Here is a 17,374-nt window from a genome sequence, read left to right as displayed (position 1 = left end):
TCAGACTAGTCAGAACAATATAAAACAGGGATAATCAATTAAAGAAAAAAAGAAAGAACATAAAGTGCGGGGTCTACTCAATCAGAAATTATACATTTGCAAGTATTTCTTTCATTAACAAATTCAACATTAAATGTCACATTGAAAATGAACATATTGCAAAACAAAGGGCGTTGCACCATCTTACAAGCAACATACAATAATAAAGTCTGAGCAGCCAATAAGACAATAAAAAAATATACATATAAATTTTAAAAATAAATAAATACAATAATTGCAATGTATTAAAACAACCCAAAATTATAAATAAATAAAAAGTAAAAAGGCCCTAGGTTGAATGAACTGATATATTATCTAAAAGTTTCATAGGAAACAAAAAAATATTATATAAAATTAAAAAATAAACGAATGACATAATTGTAATGTAATAACTGGGATAGGATCTCTCCTTCATGTGGGAATCCCTAAGGTTTCTTCTTTTTTCCTGACTCAGGTTTTTTTAGGAGTTTTTCCTTACCGGGAGGGAGGGTCTAAGGGCAGGGATAACCAGTTTATGTAGTCTGTTTAGTTTTTAACAATTGTTTATATTTTGAAGCCCAATGAGGCAAATCTCTTTGTGATTTTGGGCTATATAAATAAATTGAATTGAAAATTGAAATTAATGTATTAAAACAACCCAAAATTATGAATCAATAAACAAAATGTAAAATGCACTAGATTGAATAAATTAATTCATTATCTAAACGTTTCAAAGCATTTTTATTTTCTAGTATTTAGTGTTTTTCTAATTGTTTATGAAAAACAAAAAGTCAGGGCTTATTTTAAGAAAACAATATTTGGGAATGAAATCCAATCAGTTGCAATCATAGAGGAGGTGTCTTTGAGTTACAATATCATTTTGACATGAGAGCCATACATTATCTTGTATATTAAATCCTCACCTTGAAAAATCTTTACATGGATATTTGTTAATTTAAACGTAAATTGTTGTATGTTTAAGAAAAAAAAAAGTAAAAATCGACCCTCCAGTCCAGCAGGGGGCGGAAACACACCAAATTATAGTCGAAGAAGAATGAAAAACTCCCGCTGTACCTGGTCTTTCCAGCAGAGGGCGCTGCTAAGTCTTTCATTACCTTTTTTTACATTGAAATCCTTCTTCCTCTCTGTTACTGTAGTTAGCAAACATGACAACGTTGCGACCCTTTACCTGCGATGATTTGTTCAAATTCAACAACATGTGAGTACAATCCTGCTTGTTTGATCAATTTAAATGTAAGGAATCTTTACGACTCTGAAAAATAAACATTCGGGAGAAAAGATTCGCCTTTTGCTTCGAGGCTGAACATGAAAGCTGTGTCTATTTGTCAATGGTTAAAGAGAACCTCTTTAAAAACATTAAATTATAACATCTATAACTTCAATTTGTTTTTTATTATACATGATAAAAGTTTTCTTTTTTGTACTCGACACATCGTGCAGAGCTTTTGACGTGATTTTCATGATTTAATCAAAGCTACTATTAATGTTTATCCACAAGAATCCGATCTGTGCCTCTAAATAATCTGCTTTGCTCTTGTCTTTTTCTTGAACAGAAATTTGGATCCTTTAACAGAGACTGTATCCTTTTTGACAAGCTTCTAACAAAACCCCATTCGTTAAAATGCAACCATATAAAATATTTTTTATCCCTCTTTATTTTGTCCCTTTGAGTTTATGCTTTTATTTTCTTAAATTTAAAATCTAAAATATTTTAATTTTAATAATTATCTAAATATTTATGTTAAAATATGTTAAATTGCCAAATTTGACTAATAAATAAGATTTGATTCACCATATGCTTTCATAAATAGTTTGCTTGACCTTTGACCTCCAGTATGGGATCCCATTTTACCTGCAGTACCTGGCTCACTGGCCAGAGTACTTCATCGTGGCTGAGGCTCCTGGTGGTGAACTGATGGGCTACAGTGAGTTTTCTGTGGTTTCTTACAATATTCCTCATGGTTATTAAAAATTTGATGTTGTTAAATAAACTGTTGTCCTAAATCAAGGGTCTGCAACCGGAGGCTCCGGAGTCACGTGTGGCTCTCTGGTTGAAGAAAATTAAAATGTTTTTCATTTTAAGAAGTAGTCTATTTTTCAAGATTCACACACACACCAGATTATAACAAAGCCAACTGTTTCAATGTACAATATAGTCCAAAAACACCTTAAGGGTCACTAATAAGCTCTGAATTATTTCTACATAAATAGCTAAATTTATGAAATTCCACCAAAAACTATAAAAACTAAACAGTCTTTTTTTGTATTATTGCTGCTGAATTTAAACTACCTAATGCATTTGCTGCATTGAGACGATCCTGTCATAAGTAATAATTGTATTCTTATCATAATACCAAAAAATAACATAAATACAAAAGAGTCTTTTATTTTTGTAAGATCCTGCTAAGTTGTGGTTGGTGAGAAATGTTGAAATTTGCATCCTAAATATATAGTTTGTGGTATTCTAGTGGAAGTTGAAGCATCTCGTTTCCCATTTGACCGGTTTGTTGCAGTAATGGGGAAGGCAGAGGGATCGGTTGCTCGGGAGGAGTGGCACGGTCACGTCACCGCTCTGTCGGTCGCTCCGGAGTTCAGGAGGCTCGGGCTCGCCGCCAAGCTCATGGAGATGTTGGAGGAGATCTCCGAGAGGTTTGTATCTATAACACTTTTCAACTATAATGCGATTTTTATGATTTTTTTACAACCATTTTCCTTTCCTTTTGAAGGAAGGGGGGGTTCTTTGTGGATCTGTTTGTGCGAGTATCCAACCAGGTGGCTGTCAACATGTACAAACGTCTGGGTTACAGCGTCTACAGGACGGTCATCGAGTATTACTCTGCCAGCAACGGAGAGCCAGATGAAGATGCTTATGGTAACAGTAGCTACGACTGAATTCAGATTAAAACATAAACGAAAAGCAATCCCTGTTAGTGTTAATTTAGACATAAATCTGTTATTTAGTGAAGTGAATATTAAAAACCTTATTTTTAATGATATCAAAATAAAATATTTAGTAACTAGAAACGTTGCATTACCTAAATTAGTCACTAAAGATGTTGAAGCTTTTTGCTGAAAATGGTGACACAATTTACTTCAATTTCTGAAGGGATTTGCTGAAAATGCAAAAGCTATTTGCAAAATGTTAAATTTGCTAAAAGACTGGAAATTTCATTATTGAACTATAAAAGAACGCTAAAGTTGACCTAAATTTCTGAAAAATTTGTAGTAAAATTGCTTAGAAATCCGCAAAACATGCACATTTTGCAAGGTATTTAGCTTGTTGCTTAAATTTAAGCTAAACTCTAAATTAGCCCCAAAAACCTTAGTAGATGGGAAATTAGCCAAAAGGCTACCAGGTTGCAAAAAATACTAGCAGAACTCCAAAATAGCCTAAACTTTCTCAGCAAACCAAATTAGCCAAAAAGGGTAACACATTGCTTAAATATTAGTAGCTAAACTCTGAAATAGCCTAAAATTCCCCAGTAAACCAATCTAGCCAAAAAGCTAGTATGTTGGACAAAAACATTAGCCTGTTGCTAAAATAGAAGCTAAACTCTAAATTAGCCTATAAAACCTTAACAGATTAGCCAGAAACATTAGCCTGTTGCTATAATATTAGCTAAACTACATTAGCCTAAAAACAGCAGATGCCAACTTTTCCAAACAAGCTAGCATATTGCTAATATAACAGCTAAATCCCACAATCTTTTGTAAATTATTATAAAAAGATGAAAACATACTGAATTTGAAGACTCATTCGTTTTCCGTGTTTTTGGATATTAATATTTATCATTACATTAAAATGACTTCTCTCTTCGCAGACATGAGGAAGGCTCTGTCCAGAGACACGGAGAAGAAGTCGATCATCCCGCTGCCACACCCAGTCAGACCGGAGGACATTGAATAACAGTAGACTGTGGCTCTCTGACTCGTCCTGTTCTGCTGTGATTTCAGCTCTAGTTGGGTGACGATGTACATAGTGAAAATGAAACTTTTTTTTTTCTTAGTGCTTTAAAGTCGGAGAGTCACTGAATGTACAAAATGCTCCAGTTTTCCATTTTTATTTCTTATAAATTTTAAATGAAAGTTTGTTGAGGAAAAACACAAATAAGAATGACACAATAAAGATGAGCTGAGTAAAAGAAAAAAAAACAAGTGTAGAAAATCATTGTCTGCTCTGACTAAATCTACTCTTTGTCCTCTTGAGGGCTTTTGCTCTGCTTTGTCTTTGCCTCCTCCTCTTCATCACTACCACTGCTGCTGCTGCTGTCCTCATCGTCTCGGTCATCGTACGTTTTCTCCTGCTCCGTCTCAGTCGTGTTTCTGGCAGGCTCTTCCTCTGCCTGCTTGTCGGGGAGATCCGTCTCCTCGCTCTCCGGTGATGTGACCTCTTCAACGCTCCGATCTTTTTCTTGAGGCTCGTCGTCGGTGTTTATCTGCTGCCTCTTCCACATCTTGGCCATCGCGAGCAGCTTAAGGTTGGGCTGGTTGGCAGCGTCCTCTGGGAAGATGTAATCGTAGTATTCCTCCCAGCCTGCGTCGGACTGATGGAATCAGGAAAGACGAGATGAAAAACATTTCTCACGTTTGCATTTATTTATTTGCCGAGTACCTTTTTTATGAGGATCTGAAATAGTTTTAGGATAGTAAGGATGTAACGATTCTTTGTGAATTGGTAGAAAAAAAAAACAACTTGTCAACATGATTGATCATCAGGGCAGAAATTGGTTTGTCTCGGCCTGTGCCTAAATATCGAAAAATTCAGAGCTGATGACATTTCTCCACGCAGGCTTGCTGTGAGTGTGTGTGCGCCTGAGAGTATGCGAACGCGCCTGAGAGTGTGCGGAAGTCTCTGAGTGTACGGGGTGCGCCTGTGCAGAAGTGTCTGGTAATGTGCAGACGCGCCTGAGAGTGTGTGGAAGTGCCTGTGAGTGTGCAGGCGCACCTGTTAGTGTGAGGGTGCACCTGTGAATATGCGGACGCGTAGCAGACTGGCTGCATGTTCTTCAGCTGCGTTTCCCTACTGGGAAATTCTCGCAGCCTTTTCACATTTAGAAGTTTCACACAAGTCAAGCCCTCCAGGATTCCGCGATGTTGCGATCGAAACTATTAATACAAATTCAAGCAAACCCAAGATTTGTTCCTCACTCTGCAACTTTACATTTTTATTGCAACTTTGACCAATCTACCGTGACAGTCATGAGTGAAGATGAAGCTTCGCGACCGTTTCCCCTTTGACTCCTTTCAGGGAGCCATTCTCTTTTTTATTAACTCTCTGCAAGCTGTGCGTAAACGGTCATTTGTGGATATAGCGCGTGAGTGCACGCGCAGCGGTTGGGTTGCGCCAAGCGTGTGAGGAGTGATCCGAATATGAGAGGATTCATGATCATTTTAATATTGTGTATACTTGTTTATCTGTATTTAATTATTTCTGTTAGTAGGAAAACAGACAGTTTGATGTAAGGGGAAAAAAGAAAACATATTTAGTCTTAAAATAACTTTAATTCATTGTGTTGAGAAAAAAATAAATCGAAATCGTGACTTTAAATTGTGGCTTGACTGAATCGTCACACCCCTAGTTTTAAGTTAAATGGTTAACAAGAAAGAAGTGTCTCCTTGCTTACCCCATCCTCAGCCGTCAGCTTCCTCCTCTTCTTGACCTTCTCGGGCAGCAACTTCCGGACTCGCTCTCTGCTGCTGTCTGAGCCAAACTCCTTCTCGAAGTCTCTCCAGGACTCCAGCAGCATCAGCCTCTCCTCTTTCTCCTCGCAGTTTCTCATGCTCTTATTGGCCTCCTCGAAGATCTGCCGACACTTCGCCAGCCGATCGGGTCCTTCAACCGACAGCTCGAACTTGGCGTAGCTAATCCAAACCTTAGAGAGAAAACAAGTCACTTAGCTGTCCTTTCTCTGGGTGAAAAACATTTAATTTAGCCTTTCTTGAGTTAACGGAAAACACAACTTGAAGTAAACTTATAGGATGTGGGCAAGAAGAATTCATTTTGGCAGGAGGAAAATAGGATGTTCTTCCATCTGCCAAGAATTTAAATAAATGGAGAATCTTGCTTTAAATCACCAGTCAGTAAGTTACAGATACTAGCCGGTAAATAACACTTAAGATGCCAGCTTAACATCAAGTTTTGAAAGTAGAGTTTCAAAAACGATAAAATGACATTAAATTGCGAGAATTTATTTCAAACATATATTCTTTCTTTTTCACTCACCTTAACATGTTGAGTTCGCTGCAGCAGCCGCTTGTAAAGGTTTCTCGTGTTTTCAAACTCTTCCTGCTCTATTTCAAAGTCTATGTAAGATTTCCACAGAACCTGAAGGAATCAGGAACAAAGGAAGATATATTTAGTAAAAACAAACAAGATAAAACATAAGGTGAATATAAATAAAAACTAGGGCCGGGAATCGATAAAAAAAATTAACTAATTAATAGCAAACCTGGGGAAAAATTAATTACGATTATTTTTTTTTATTTACAGAATTTGCCAACCACTTATTATCACAAATAATCACAAAATGAAATTTAAATGACATGACAACGCATCGGACCATTGATCAAATAGTTAGTTTTTTGTGAAAAAGCAATCTAAACTGAAAAAATATCAAGATTAAAGTACTAAACACAAGGGCCAGGAATCGATTAAAAAAATTAACTAATTAATCGCAAACTGGAAAAAATTAATCGTGATTAATCGCTATAATCTTTTGTAAGTCTCAATATTTGCTGAAAATGTATCTGTGAATAATCAATATGAAATCACAAACGAAACACTACATTTAGAACATTTATTTTTAATTGTTGCTGTCAAACGATATCAAAAAGATTAATCGCACTTTTGTGTTGAGCTTTATCTCGATTAATCGCAATGTTTTAACAGGTAAATTGTATTTGTGTAATATGGCACCGGACCACTGATCAAATAGTTGTTTTTTTGTGAATAAGTAATCAAAACCACAAAAAATACAGAGAACAAAGTACTAAAAACTGATTGAATATTTATTTATTTTTTAAGTGACCATGCTAAAAGCAGGATAAAACCCGACTAAATGTTTTAACGTACGCCATGGAAGCCTGAACTGTCGAGTTAAAGCAAAGGACTGTTCCTTCGATTAATTTGCATTATTACATATTAACGCATTAATTCTTTTTGATTAATCGCGCGCGTTAATGCATTAATGTTCACAGCCCTAAAAAGAACAATTGAATATTTATTTCTTTTGTAAATAACTGTGGTATAAGTGGAAAAATAACCCAATGAAGTCTTTTAATGCACGCTGTGGATGACTGCACCGCTAAGGGAAAGAGAGAGACTTCTGCTCTGAGTGGTGCGATTAGTTTGCATTAATAAATAACGCGTTAATCGCGCGCATTAATGCGTCAGCTTAATGAAAATACTAATTATTTTTGAGCTGTAATCCCCACCTCTGGCATGTCCAGTCGCGGCTGTCCGATGGCGAGCTCAAAGATGGCGCGGGATCTTTCCACGTCTCCCAGGATGGTCTCCAGTTCTGCAAACTTGATCCACGTGGTGCAGTTCTCCGGACTGAACTCCAGGTACTTCTCGTAGAGCTTCCTGCAGCGGTCGAACTCTCGCAGCTGCAGCTCTAGTTCTATGTAGCCCTTCAGCAGTTTGTTCTTGGGGCATTTCCCGATCGCCGTGCCCTGAGGATGAAGGTCAAAGTTTCATTGATTGAAAGTTAACCGGGATAGTTTATGAATCAAAGCTGAAGTTTACATTTTTATTCGTCTGCTCACTTGTTTTAGACAAATGTCAGAGCTTTAGCCACCTGTAATCTGATACATTTATTCTGCCATCTAGCAGCATTTTTCCAAAGAGCTTTGGCATGATGTCACCATCTTACCATAACCTTTCTGGCCGCCTGCAGACTCTTTTGTCGGATCTCGAACTGAGCGAAGAGAAGCCAGATCTTTGCAAATGTGAACTACAAAAGAAAATGTCAAAAGCAGCGGTCACTGTTTGGTAATGTCAGCACACGGACCACTTTTTTGTTCCAAAAGTATATTAAAATGTACCTTCTTGTGAGGAATAAGGTCCAGACAGGCCTGGTAAACCTGCCTCGTTCTCTCTGGATCCTGTCAGATGATAAAAAAGATCAAACTTGTTTTTTATTACTGATTCTGTTTCTCTTTCATTTTTCTTCCATACGTTTTTTGGACCGTCAAAACTAAATTGCAACTTCTACAATCTCATAGAAGTCTCAGATTGTTCAGAACATTATTGTTTGCATTTTTGGTATTCGTAAACCTTAGGTTTTTATTACAATTTTGTGCAATTTACAAGATTTTTTAATCCCATTTAAAAGAATAGCTATTTTTTTTATTTCTGCAATTTATGTAATTTATGCAATTAAAAAGGAATTAAAAAGGAAAATGTTCAGGAAATTCATGCGTGTGCTTTTGGTGCTGTTAAATTTTACGCATATTTTGAAATATTTCATCATTTTTTTACGATTTATTCTCATGCAATTCCTAAATTTTTTATGCATTTTTAAGACCCATGCAAAATTGCTATCAGAGCATTCACCATGTTTAAGACATCAATGCTAATGAGGTTTTTGAGGCTAATTCTGAGTTAAGCTAATATTTTAGCAACGTGCCAGCCTTTTGACTAATTTGACATCTACTGAGGATTTTCTGAGGCTAATTCTGAATCACGCTAGTATTTTACTAATGTGTTAGCTTTTTTAGCTAATTTGACACCTGCTGAGGATTTTAGGGCTAATTCTAAGTTAAGGTAGTATATAAGCAACATGTTAGCTTTTTGGCTAATTTGACATCTACTGAGGATTTTTAGGATAATTCTGAGTTAAGCTAATATTTAAGCAGTGTGCTAGCCTTTTGGCTAATTGAGGATTTTGGGGATAATTTTGAGCTAAGATAGTATTTTAGCAACATGCTAGCTTTTTTGGCATATACTGAGGTTTTTACGGCTAATTCTGAGTTACGCTAGTTTTTTTTTTTTTTTTAAAGCAACACTAAATTGTTTTTTGCTAATTTGGCACCTGCTAAGGTTTTTTTTTTTTAGGAGGTAAGCTAACACACCAGCAAAATACTCACTTTTTTGGCTAATTTTGCATCTACTTTTTAAATTATACACAATTTTTTCAAATTTTCAAGAAATTCTACAAAGTCTTTGAACTTAAGTCAATTTCTGTAACTTTTTATCCTTTAGCAATTTCATCATTATGCAAATTGCTTTAGCATTTTCAGCAAATCCCATCAGCAATTACAGTAAATTTCTTCAGTAAAAAACAAAAAAACATTCACACTAAAATTTTTGAAGGCAATGCAACTTTTCTAGTTTGCTTTAAGATTTTCCAAGTGAGCAGCGGTGAGCATTCAGTTCCTTCCCATGTGCTTTTGGAACCAACCTTGACCTCCAGCTCTTCATACAGAGCATAGTTGATCCAGAGGTAGATGTATCGCCTCCAGTGCCGTTTCTCTTGGATGGGGGGGATGTTGGCGATGGCTCTCTCATAAACATCTCTGACCGTGTCGGGGTCTCCATCGCTCTCCACCAGGCGCAGGTAATCAAACCAGGCGTCGTAGTTGTGCGGGTTTGCCTGAAAAAGACAAAAATTTTGAGAATCCAATGTTGAACTCGTCCTCTTTTAGATCAGGACTGAATTTCTGCACAACCAGACAACACCTGACTCACATTTTGGCCACAACTCATTAATTTACCTCACTGACAGCAATCTTCATATTCAAGCAGAGTGTAAAACAATCAGACACTCTTAGAAATATTATTGCTTGCCCCCATACACACAAAAATCAATTAACCTAAACTGGTTGTTTTGGTCAAACTCTATCATCTGCTTGTTGTTGGTTTTGACCCAACTTCCATAAGCAGTTATGGCAAGTCAAGGGGGAAAAAAGGTTGAAAGCATAAAACGAGGGGGTTCCATGATGATTTTTGCAGGGCGGAGGGACTTCAGTTATTCCTTTTTGATCACCATATTTTCTCTCTTGCCCGTTTGACACCTTTACCTTAACTTCCTCTTCATACTGGAATCGTCGTTTGCTGATGATGACGTCCTCAATCCCCCTGCGGTCTCCAAACTTCTTCTCAAACATGGTGTAGTTCTTGAAGAGTTCCTGCGCTTCATGTTTGGGAATTTTGTCCAACGCGTACTTATAAATGACCCGAACACGCTCAAACTGTGAAGAAAAACAAACAATTAGAATAAAGAAGAGCAGATGAAAACACATTAGTATGTTATATCGTTCGCACCTCCTTCTGGATCTCCTCAAATTTGGCAAAAGCCACAAAGAGGTTTTCATTGACGTGGTCCTCCCCGAAGAACTCCACGGCTCGTTCGTACACCTTCCTGCTGTGAGCTATGTAGCCGTGTTTCTCTTCGAAGCGAGCGTACTTGATCCAGTTCTTCACTTCAGGGTGAACCATGACAAGTGTGAGGAGTCAAGAAATTCTGCGCTGTTTTTGTCCATTTTAAAAATGTGACCAAGTATTAAAAGCCTCTGATATTCTGATTGTAAGTTGTCTCAAAATGCCTCATCTTGTTTGGAAAATGTGTAGTAAAATCTGGAACTGACCCTAAAACACCAATACGTGATAGCTCAAAGACTTGTTTCAGAATGTTTCTCTAAATAAAGCATTCTGTAGTGTTAAACCCAATGAGGTAAAAGGATATATCGCTCATAAATGGTCCGGGCTTTGTCCACCTCCTTGTAGCGAAGCTCAAAATTGATGTACGAGTGCCAGGCCTGCTCATCCGGCTCCCACTCCATCCAGCGTTCAAACACCTGTCTGCAGCCGGCGACGTTACCCAACATCTCCTCCATGTATGTGTACTTGTACCTGTTCAACAAGAGAGACTTATTAAAAAAAAAAAAAAAACCTGCCAGCACAAGTGAGGAAAATAAAAATCCTACCAAAACTGGTTGACTCGAGGGAGGATGGTGATGGCTCTGTCCCAGATGTTGCGAGCGTGATTCACCTGCCGGGTTTTCATCTCCATCTCGGCATACTTTAGCCACAGAGTGATGTTGCGGTGATCGACATCCAGAGCTCGTTCGTATATGGAGCGGGCCCTGACAGCAGGTAAAGAAAGCAGCGGTGAGAGAAAGTGGACGGCAAAGACATGCCAGGTTGTTAAAAAGTAAAAAACTTAAACCAAAAAATTACAATAATCCCAGCATATGGCATTTCTGTTGGGCAAATGGAGGTCTAGATTGTGATAAAAACAAACCAAATACCTTTGGACCTCGTTCAGGCTTTCTTCCCATTGTGCGTACTTAATCCAGTTACTGATGATTGTGCGGTTCTTTCTGATGTTGTCCTCAAACGCCTAAAGAAAAAAAAGTACCATTTTACATATATAAATAGTGTAAACATTTCATATTTTGTTTTTCGAGTGTACATATTTAGTCAAAAACATAGTACTGGTAAAAGGGTTCAACACAAACACACCTTCCTCTTCCTCAGTTTGTAATCGTTTAGCTCCTCTGAATTGGTGATCTTCTGCTTCGGAGGCGGCGGCAGGAGTTCCAGCTCCCTTTCTTTGGCTTCTCTCAGAAGCTGCTCAGCTGTAATCTGCACATCTGCCGGGGCTTTATTCTTCACCTAAAAGCACAAGAAACAGTCTTTACAAGTGCCCCATATTCGCCGGTTTCTCTGTAGAGATTCTTGAACTTGTTCAAAATACTATTTCAGTCCAAATATGTACATATAGTGTTTATAATAACTCTGCTTTGATAGCGAACCCTAAAAGGAATAAAAATATCTTATTAAATATTTTATTATCACTCACATAACAATTATGATATGTGATTAAAAAACGTGTTTTTGTGAGCTTTTGCCATTTAGCAAAAAAAAAAAACAAATACAAAAAACAGAAACTTGCATTTATTTCAATTCACGTTTGAAGTAAATGACAGCAATTCAATATAATCTAACAGAATCAAATGTAAACCTTCTATTGCTTGTGATCACTGCTTTCACAAGCTTTGTTTAAACATAAGTAAATATTTGTCTAGCAAATTAAAGGAGACAAACTTTCGCAGCATAAATGGAGAGCTGAAACCGTCAGCTTTAATCTTTGCTTAACCTAGCTAATCATTTCGTTGAAAAAAATATATTTGTATTTGAATGAAGGGCAACAGGCATATTTTTTAAGGTTGTGTCTTTACAGATATTCCTTTCCAGTTTACTTTGTAGTGGAAAAATCTCTATTTGTTTTTGTTTTACATGAACAAAAACTTGAAAAGAAAAGTTGCTTTAATCAAAGAATAAAAACATTGCAGATGCAACATGTAATTATCACGTTTTTACAAAAAAAGAAAATGTTAAACATACATAACTGGTTTATAATAAATATAAATACTGTAAAATAGTTATGGGATGATAATGGTGAATGGTATATATGCGCGAGTTCTTTATGGAAATACAATCTTGTTCCTTAAATAAAACTTTTAAATAATTATTATTTCAATTCCACATTTGAATATGAGCATGTTTGCAAAGGGATCTTAAAAGATCTAGAGATTCACCATAGATTATTGAAACAATTACCATATGTCTTTATTTTAATGATACATAGTAAACCCTCATGTTTAATTTTTGTCTACTTTTACAGAGTATAGTGTTGGACACGCTTTGTTTCGTTTTGTGCATCCTTAATGAAAGTTTGCTGCAGCAGAAATGTGCAAACTCTCTTGTTACACATGTATTCTTTCTACACATATGTTTATTTAGAGAGAAAAAAAATGTCAAAAAATCGTCCGTCTTCGGAGAAAAAGTGTTACCATTAGCTTAGCCGAAGCTAGTAAAAAGCTCTTCTATTTCGTTTTTACTTACCTTAGCCACCTTTGGTATCCGCTGTTTTCCAGCAGCGGTAGACGCCATTTTGACTTTTGAAAAGGTCAAAAGTTTACTTTAAAATATCAAGTATAGTTTCTAAAAAGGAAAACTAGTCAATGACAATAACACGATCCTTGCTCGGCGCGAGCGCCCATGACAGTACCCACAATTCTTTTCTTTTTTCAGCTTCCGGTTGGCTACCTCTGGAAGCCTGGAGGCGCACGTGCGCTGTCGCCACCAAGTGGACTGGAGTGTACAACGCAGATCAAGATTTTTGACAAGTAAAGTTTTCTTTATGTGAATAAATATCATTAGACTTTTATCATCTAGTTCCAAGTCAGTCAAATGTTGCTTTCCAGCTCTTTTGTTAGACAGATAGGGTAATTGCACTCGGGAGTTTATCTAAAACGGAGTGATGATGCTTTCTCTGATGTACTTCTAATATATATATATATATATATATTAGAAGATATAGTGAATCTCTGATCAGCTGTCTACAAATAAGTGTTTTTGTTAAATCGAGAAAATTATTAAATTGTATTTCTATTCCTTAATTTAATTTAATTTAATTTACATTGCAGGCTATGAATTGACAAATTAACTCTCACCTTTGACATACCTTTCAAAAATATATTTTTGCTGATACCGTGAATCATTGATATATCACAATATATTAACAATATATTTAAATGCCCCGAATCTATGATTAGGCGTTCACAAAGAAGTATTTCTGAAAAAAAAAGTTCTTTGTAAACTAGTGAAATGTAATTTATTTTATTTTATTTTATTTTATTTTATTTTATTTTATTTTATTTTATTTTATTTTATTTTATTTTATTTTATTTTATTTATATTTTATTTTATTTTATTTTATTTTATTTTATTTTATTTTATTTTTTCAAAATAACCGGGAAGGGATCCATAACCCACAATGCATTTGGGCAGCCGCTCGCTGTGGTAGTTGCCATGACAACTGTCCACGGGGAAAAAAAGTAAAAAAGAAGAGTTTACGCGAGTTCGACTCTTTTTTCCCCTTTACAGTGTTAGCTCGTTTGTAGGTTGTTTTATAAAAAATAAAAGAAAAGAAAAAAAATGAAATATTTAACTTTTACGATAAAAAAGTATATTTTTTAAAAGGATTTTTGCGTACATCGTGACTGTTTCTCCTAACTCTCTTTATGGAAATGGCAGCTAAAACTTCAAGCTGCCAAGTTGAGGACGCAAGTCGTCAAAATGTCGCTGTGAGAAGAAGTAAATCAACAGACATTGAACAGATTGAGAGTCTCATGAACTCCTCAAGTCGAGTCTTTGGAAGAGTCAACGTTGTTCAACTTCTGTAAGTCAAATAGTACATTAAAAACAAACATATATAGGCTAGTAACATATATATATATATATATATATATATATATATATATATATATATATATATATATATATATATATATATATATATATAGTGTTTAAAAAGTATTTTAATGTCAAAGCTTGGTGTGTAATATAGTAAACATTTCTTTGCCAGCATAAATTGGCTACCAAATAATGTTACTTTTACATTCAAACATATATATTTCTTGTATCTTCCCTATAGAGAGAAAGCTAACTTGGCTATGACTGTGGTCAATGAGAAGGAGGAGATTGTGGCTCACGCCGCCTTTTTTCGATTATCCCGTTGGAGATTTGGTGGATCAGGCCCAGTGGGAATGCTTCCTGCACAAACACTTCATCTCCAACCAATGCACAGTTTGTGTCACTTATTTAACCCCGCTCTTTAAATACACATTAAAAAAAATAATGTGTCTTAAATGTGGTTTCATTTTACAGTCTTTGAATACATTGTTCCTGCACCTTTTTGTGGCACGAGAAGGATTTGCCACCACCGCAATATACAAGATAATGAGGTCACTTGGTTAAAAATGTCATTTAACATATGTTTTGATATTTTTCTATTTTTTAAATGACATTTTCTTACACTTCTTTTTACAGGACGGCCTTCCAAGATACCCCTGAAGTTAAATACATCTGCCTGGTCAGCCCAAATGTTGCTGATTTAGGTCATGAAATGCTCCACGTGAACGGTTTTATCACACGAAGATGCATTTTTGAACTCAGCTTTGTGACTTTTTGTTTGCAGAACCACCACTCCAGATGATATTTGAGCCATTTCAGAGTCAAACTACTCCTGCTCTGCAGTGTCTGGCTTTTGTTTGCTGCAGAGAAAGGATCTATGGGAGACTTCACATGCGCTCAGCCAGGTCAGTGTGGGAAATGTTTTCTGTTCATGAAGTGGGTGCAGCAGAAACAGCAAAAAAGGACAGATTAATGTAGAAATAATATTCCAACTTTTCCCAAGACAGGAAATGGAGAGAAAATGTTTTTTTAAGAACATTAGAACTTTCCTGTTGAAATAATCTTTTTGGCCACTAGATGGCGGACAATTTAAATAAAAAGGCCTCTTGAAGATGCTTTGAAATACAGAAAACATCATCTCATCCTTTCTTCTGTTTGATAATCACATCTAACATTGACTCATTTTTCAGTCAAAATTTAGTTCAGATTATTTCTCAAAAATAATTATAAAAAAAAAAAACATTGACTGTTTTGTCTTTACCAAGACTACAGCCTGTGAATGTGATGTAAAAATCTAAAGAATACTTTTGTAAATGGGGAACCTAGTTATAACAAATCAATACTTTGTGTTCGGTTCCAGACAAACAGTAACAGAACAACACAATATATACAGTATAGACGTCACTTATCAACTGTTTGGCACCATAGTTGTGAGATTATGGTTTGTTTTTTAGAGCATGGGTCCGTTAAAAATGTTTCAAACTTTGCAGATTTCTTCTATTCCCTGCAATAAAGTTTTGTTTTACATCTGCATTGCTGATTTGTAGTAACAGGCATGAACTGTGTGTGTTTAAACTGAAATGTTAAACAATGATTTTCCTGTTTCTCTACATTGCAGGCCTTCAGATCATAACAGAATACTCGACATAGTCGGAGAGAAGACTGACTTATCGTCTCTGTTTGATCAGCTATCTATCGTGAAAGATTTCATCGAGGCAGAGAGCGAGCACTGTCACTCTGTCACTTTTGAGGTTTGGTTTCTTGAAGTGTAACCCTCTTGGCATTGTGTTCTTGTCATTTTTTTGTCCAAAAATATGCTATAGCAGCTTTCTAAGGATGCTTTGACAGATTTTTTTTGGAAATCCTTCAGGGGTCTTTTCCCTTGGGATCTGAGTAACCCAGCTCCCCTCCCTTCCCCCCCGTGATGCACGCTGACATGACATTATGGCAGCATATGGCAGATACAAGCTGATACTTGGCCAAGACATGCTCTCACTGAACATATTGTGTTCAGACATCTGCGGCTTTTTTTTTTTTTTTTGTCTGATTACGTTTAGCACTCAAAGAACAGACAATCCAAGATAATCCCTGTGGGTTTAGTTGTTTCCCAAACCTTATAAAAAGCAGAAACTGATTTAAGAATTTCAACTTTATTACAAACAACAAATTGAAAAGTTGCATTACTTGCGATAATGCTAGTGTGAATGATTTTAGCTAATAGTAGTGGCTGAAGATGCAGAAGCTTTTTGCTGAAAATGGTGATGCAATTAAATTCAGTTGCTGAAGGGATTTGCTGAAAATGTAAAAGCTATTTGCAAAAGGTTAAATTTGCAAAAAGACTGGAAATTTCATTAAAGGACTATGAAAAAGTGCTACATTTCTGAAAAATTTGTTGTAAAATTGCTTAAAAATTCCTAATACATGCCAATTTTTTTCAAAAATATGTTGTGTTGCTCAAATATGAGCTAAACTCCAAATTAGCCCCAAAAACCCTCTGTGGATGCCAAATTACCCAAAAAGCTAGTTCATTGCTTAAACACTAAACTGTAAAATAGCCTAAAATCCTCAGAAACTAAATTAGTCAAAAACATTAGCCTGTTGCTAAAATAGAAGCTAAAATCTAAATTAGCTTAAAAAAACTCAGTAGATAACAAATTAGCCAAAAATGTTAGCATGTTGCTAAAATAGAAGATAAACTTTAAATTAGCCAAAAAAAACCAGAGTAGATAACAAAATTAGTCAAAAACGTTAGCCTGTTGCAAAAGTAGAAGCTAAAATCTAAATTAGCCTAAACAAAAACTATAGACAACAAATTATCCAAACGTGTTAGCATGTTGCTAAAATAGAAACTAAACTCTAATTTAGCATAAAAAAACCTCAGTAGCTAACATATTAGCTAAAAAGCTAGCACATTGCTTACTAGCTAAACTCCAAAATAGCCTAAAATTCTTTAGTAAACTAAATTAGTCAATAAGCTTGTTGCTAAAATAGAAGCTAAATTCTAAGTTAGCCTATAAAAACCCTAGAAGATAACAAATCAGCCAAAAACGTATATTTTAGGTAAACTCCAATTTTTTTTTGAAAATTACTATAAAAGATGAAAACACAACCCATGCATATATTTAAAAG

The 17,374-nt window shown here is 35.7% G+C and overlaps 3 protein-coding genes across 6 annotated transcripts in view; 2 read left to right on the top strand and 1 right to left on the bottom strand.

Moving 5' to 3' along the window:
* Positions 1–881: 881 nt before the first annotated feature.
* On the top strand, positions 882–4,191 carry naa20 (N-alpha-acetyltransferase 20, NatB catalytic subunit). Its single transcript, XM_024291504.2, has 6 exons — positions 882–1,237; positions 1,593–1,617; positions 1,874–1,964; positions 2,553–2,688; positions 2,766–2,911; positions 3,861–4,191. The coding sequence occupies exons 1-6, from the start codon at positions 1,185–1,187 to the stop codon at positions 3,944–3,946; spliced, it is 537 nt and encodes a 178-aa protein (XP_024147272.1). The 5' UTR covers positions 882–1,184; the 3' UTR covers positions 3,947–4,191.
* crnkl1 (crooked neck pre-mRNA splicing factor 1) lies at positions 4,047–13,077 on the bottom strand. The gene is made up of 14 exons (XM_024291503.2): positions 12,893–13,077; positions 11,507–11,659; positions 11,293–11,384; positions 10,969–11,127; positions 10,728–10,894; positions 10,307–10,485; positions 10,063–10,233; positions 9,444–9,635; positions 8,086–8,145; positions 7,914–7,994; positions 7,474–7,713; positions 6,263–6,364; positions 5,664–5,912; positions 4,047–4,583 (listed from the first exon to the last, which is right to left on the bottom strand). Exons 1-14 carry the CDS (start codon positions 12,938–12,940, stop codon positions 4,227–4,229), a joined length of 2,250 nt encoding a protein of 749 aa, XP_024147271.1. The 5' UTR covers positions 12,941–13,077; the 3' UTR covers positions 4,047–4,226.
* A 38-nt stretch (positions 13,078–13,115) lies between these two features.
* cfap61 (cilia and flagella associated protein 61) overlaps positions 13,116–17,374 on the top strand; it is a gene marked incomplete in the record, with an annotated part of 34,112 nt that continues 29,853 nt past the window's right edge. Inside the window, 7 exon segments of one of the 4 annotated variants that reach the window (XM_024290699.2) lie at positions 13,116–13,176; positions 14,087–14,231; positions 14,487–14,638; positions 14,720–14,796; positions 14,882–14,949; positions 15,030–15,150; positions 15,864–15,996. In XM_024290699.2, the coding sequence (XP_024146467.1) occupies positions 14,519–14,638; positions 14,720–14,796; positions 14,882–14,949; positions 15,030–15,150; positions 15,864–15,996 (519 nt within the window). 4 annotated transcript variants of the gene reach the window in all.

This window comes from Oryzias melastigma, linkage group LG24, assembly GCF_002922805.2.
Source record: "Oryzias melastigma strain HK-1 linkage group LG24, ASM292280v2, whole genome shotgun sequence".
Classification (NCBI taxonomy): domain Eukaryota; kingdom Metazoa; phylum Chordata; class Actinopteri; order Beloniformes; family Adrianichthyidae; genus Oryzias; species Oryzias melastigma.
The sequence above is the reverse complement of the archived record's forward strand: the minus strand, read 5'-3'. Positions and strand labels throughout refer to the sequence as shown.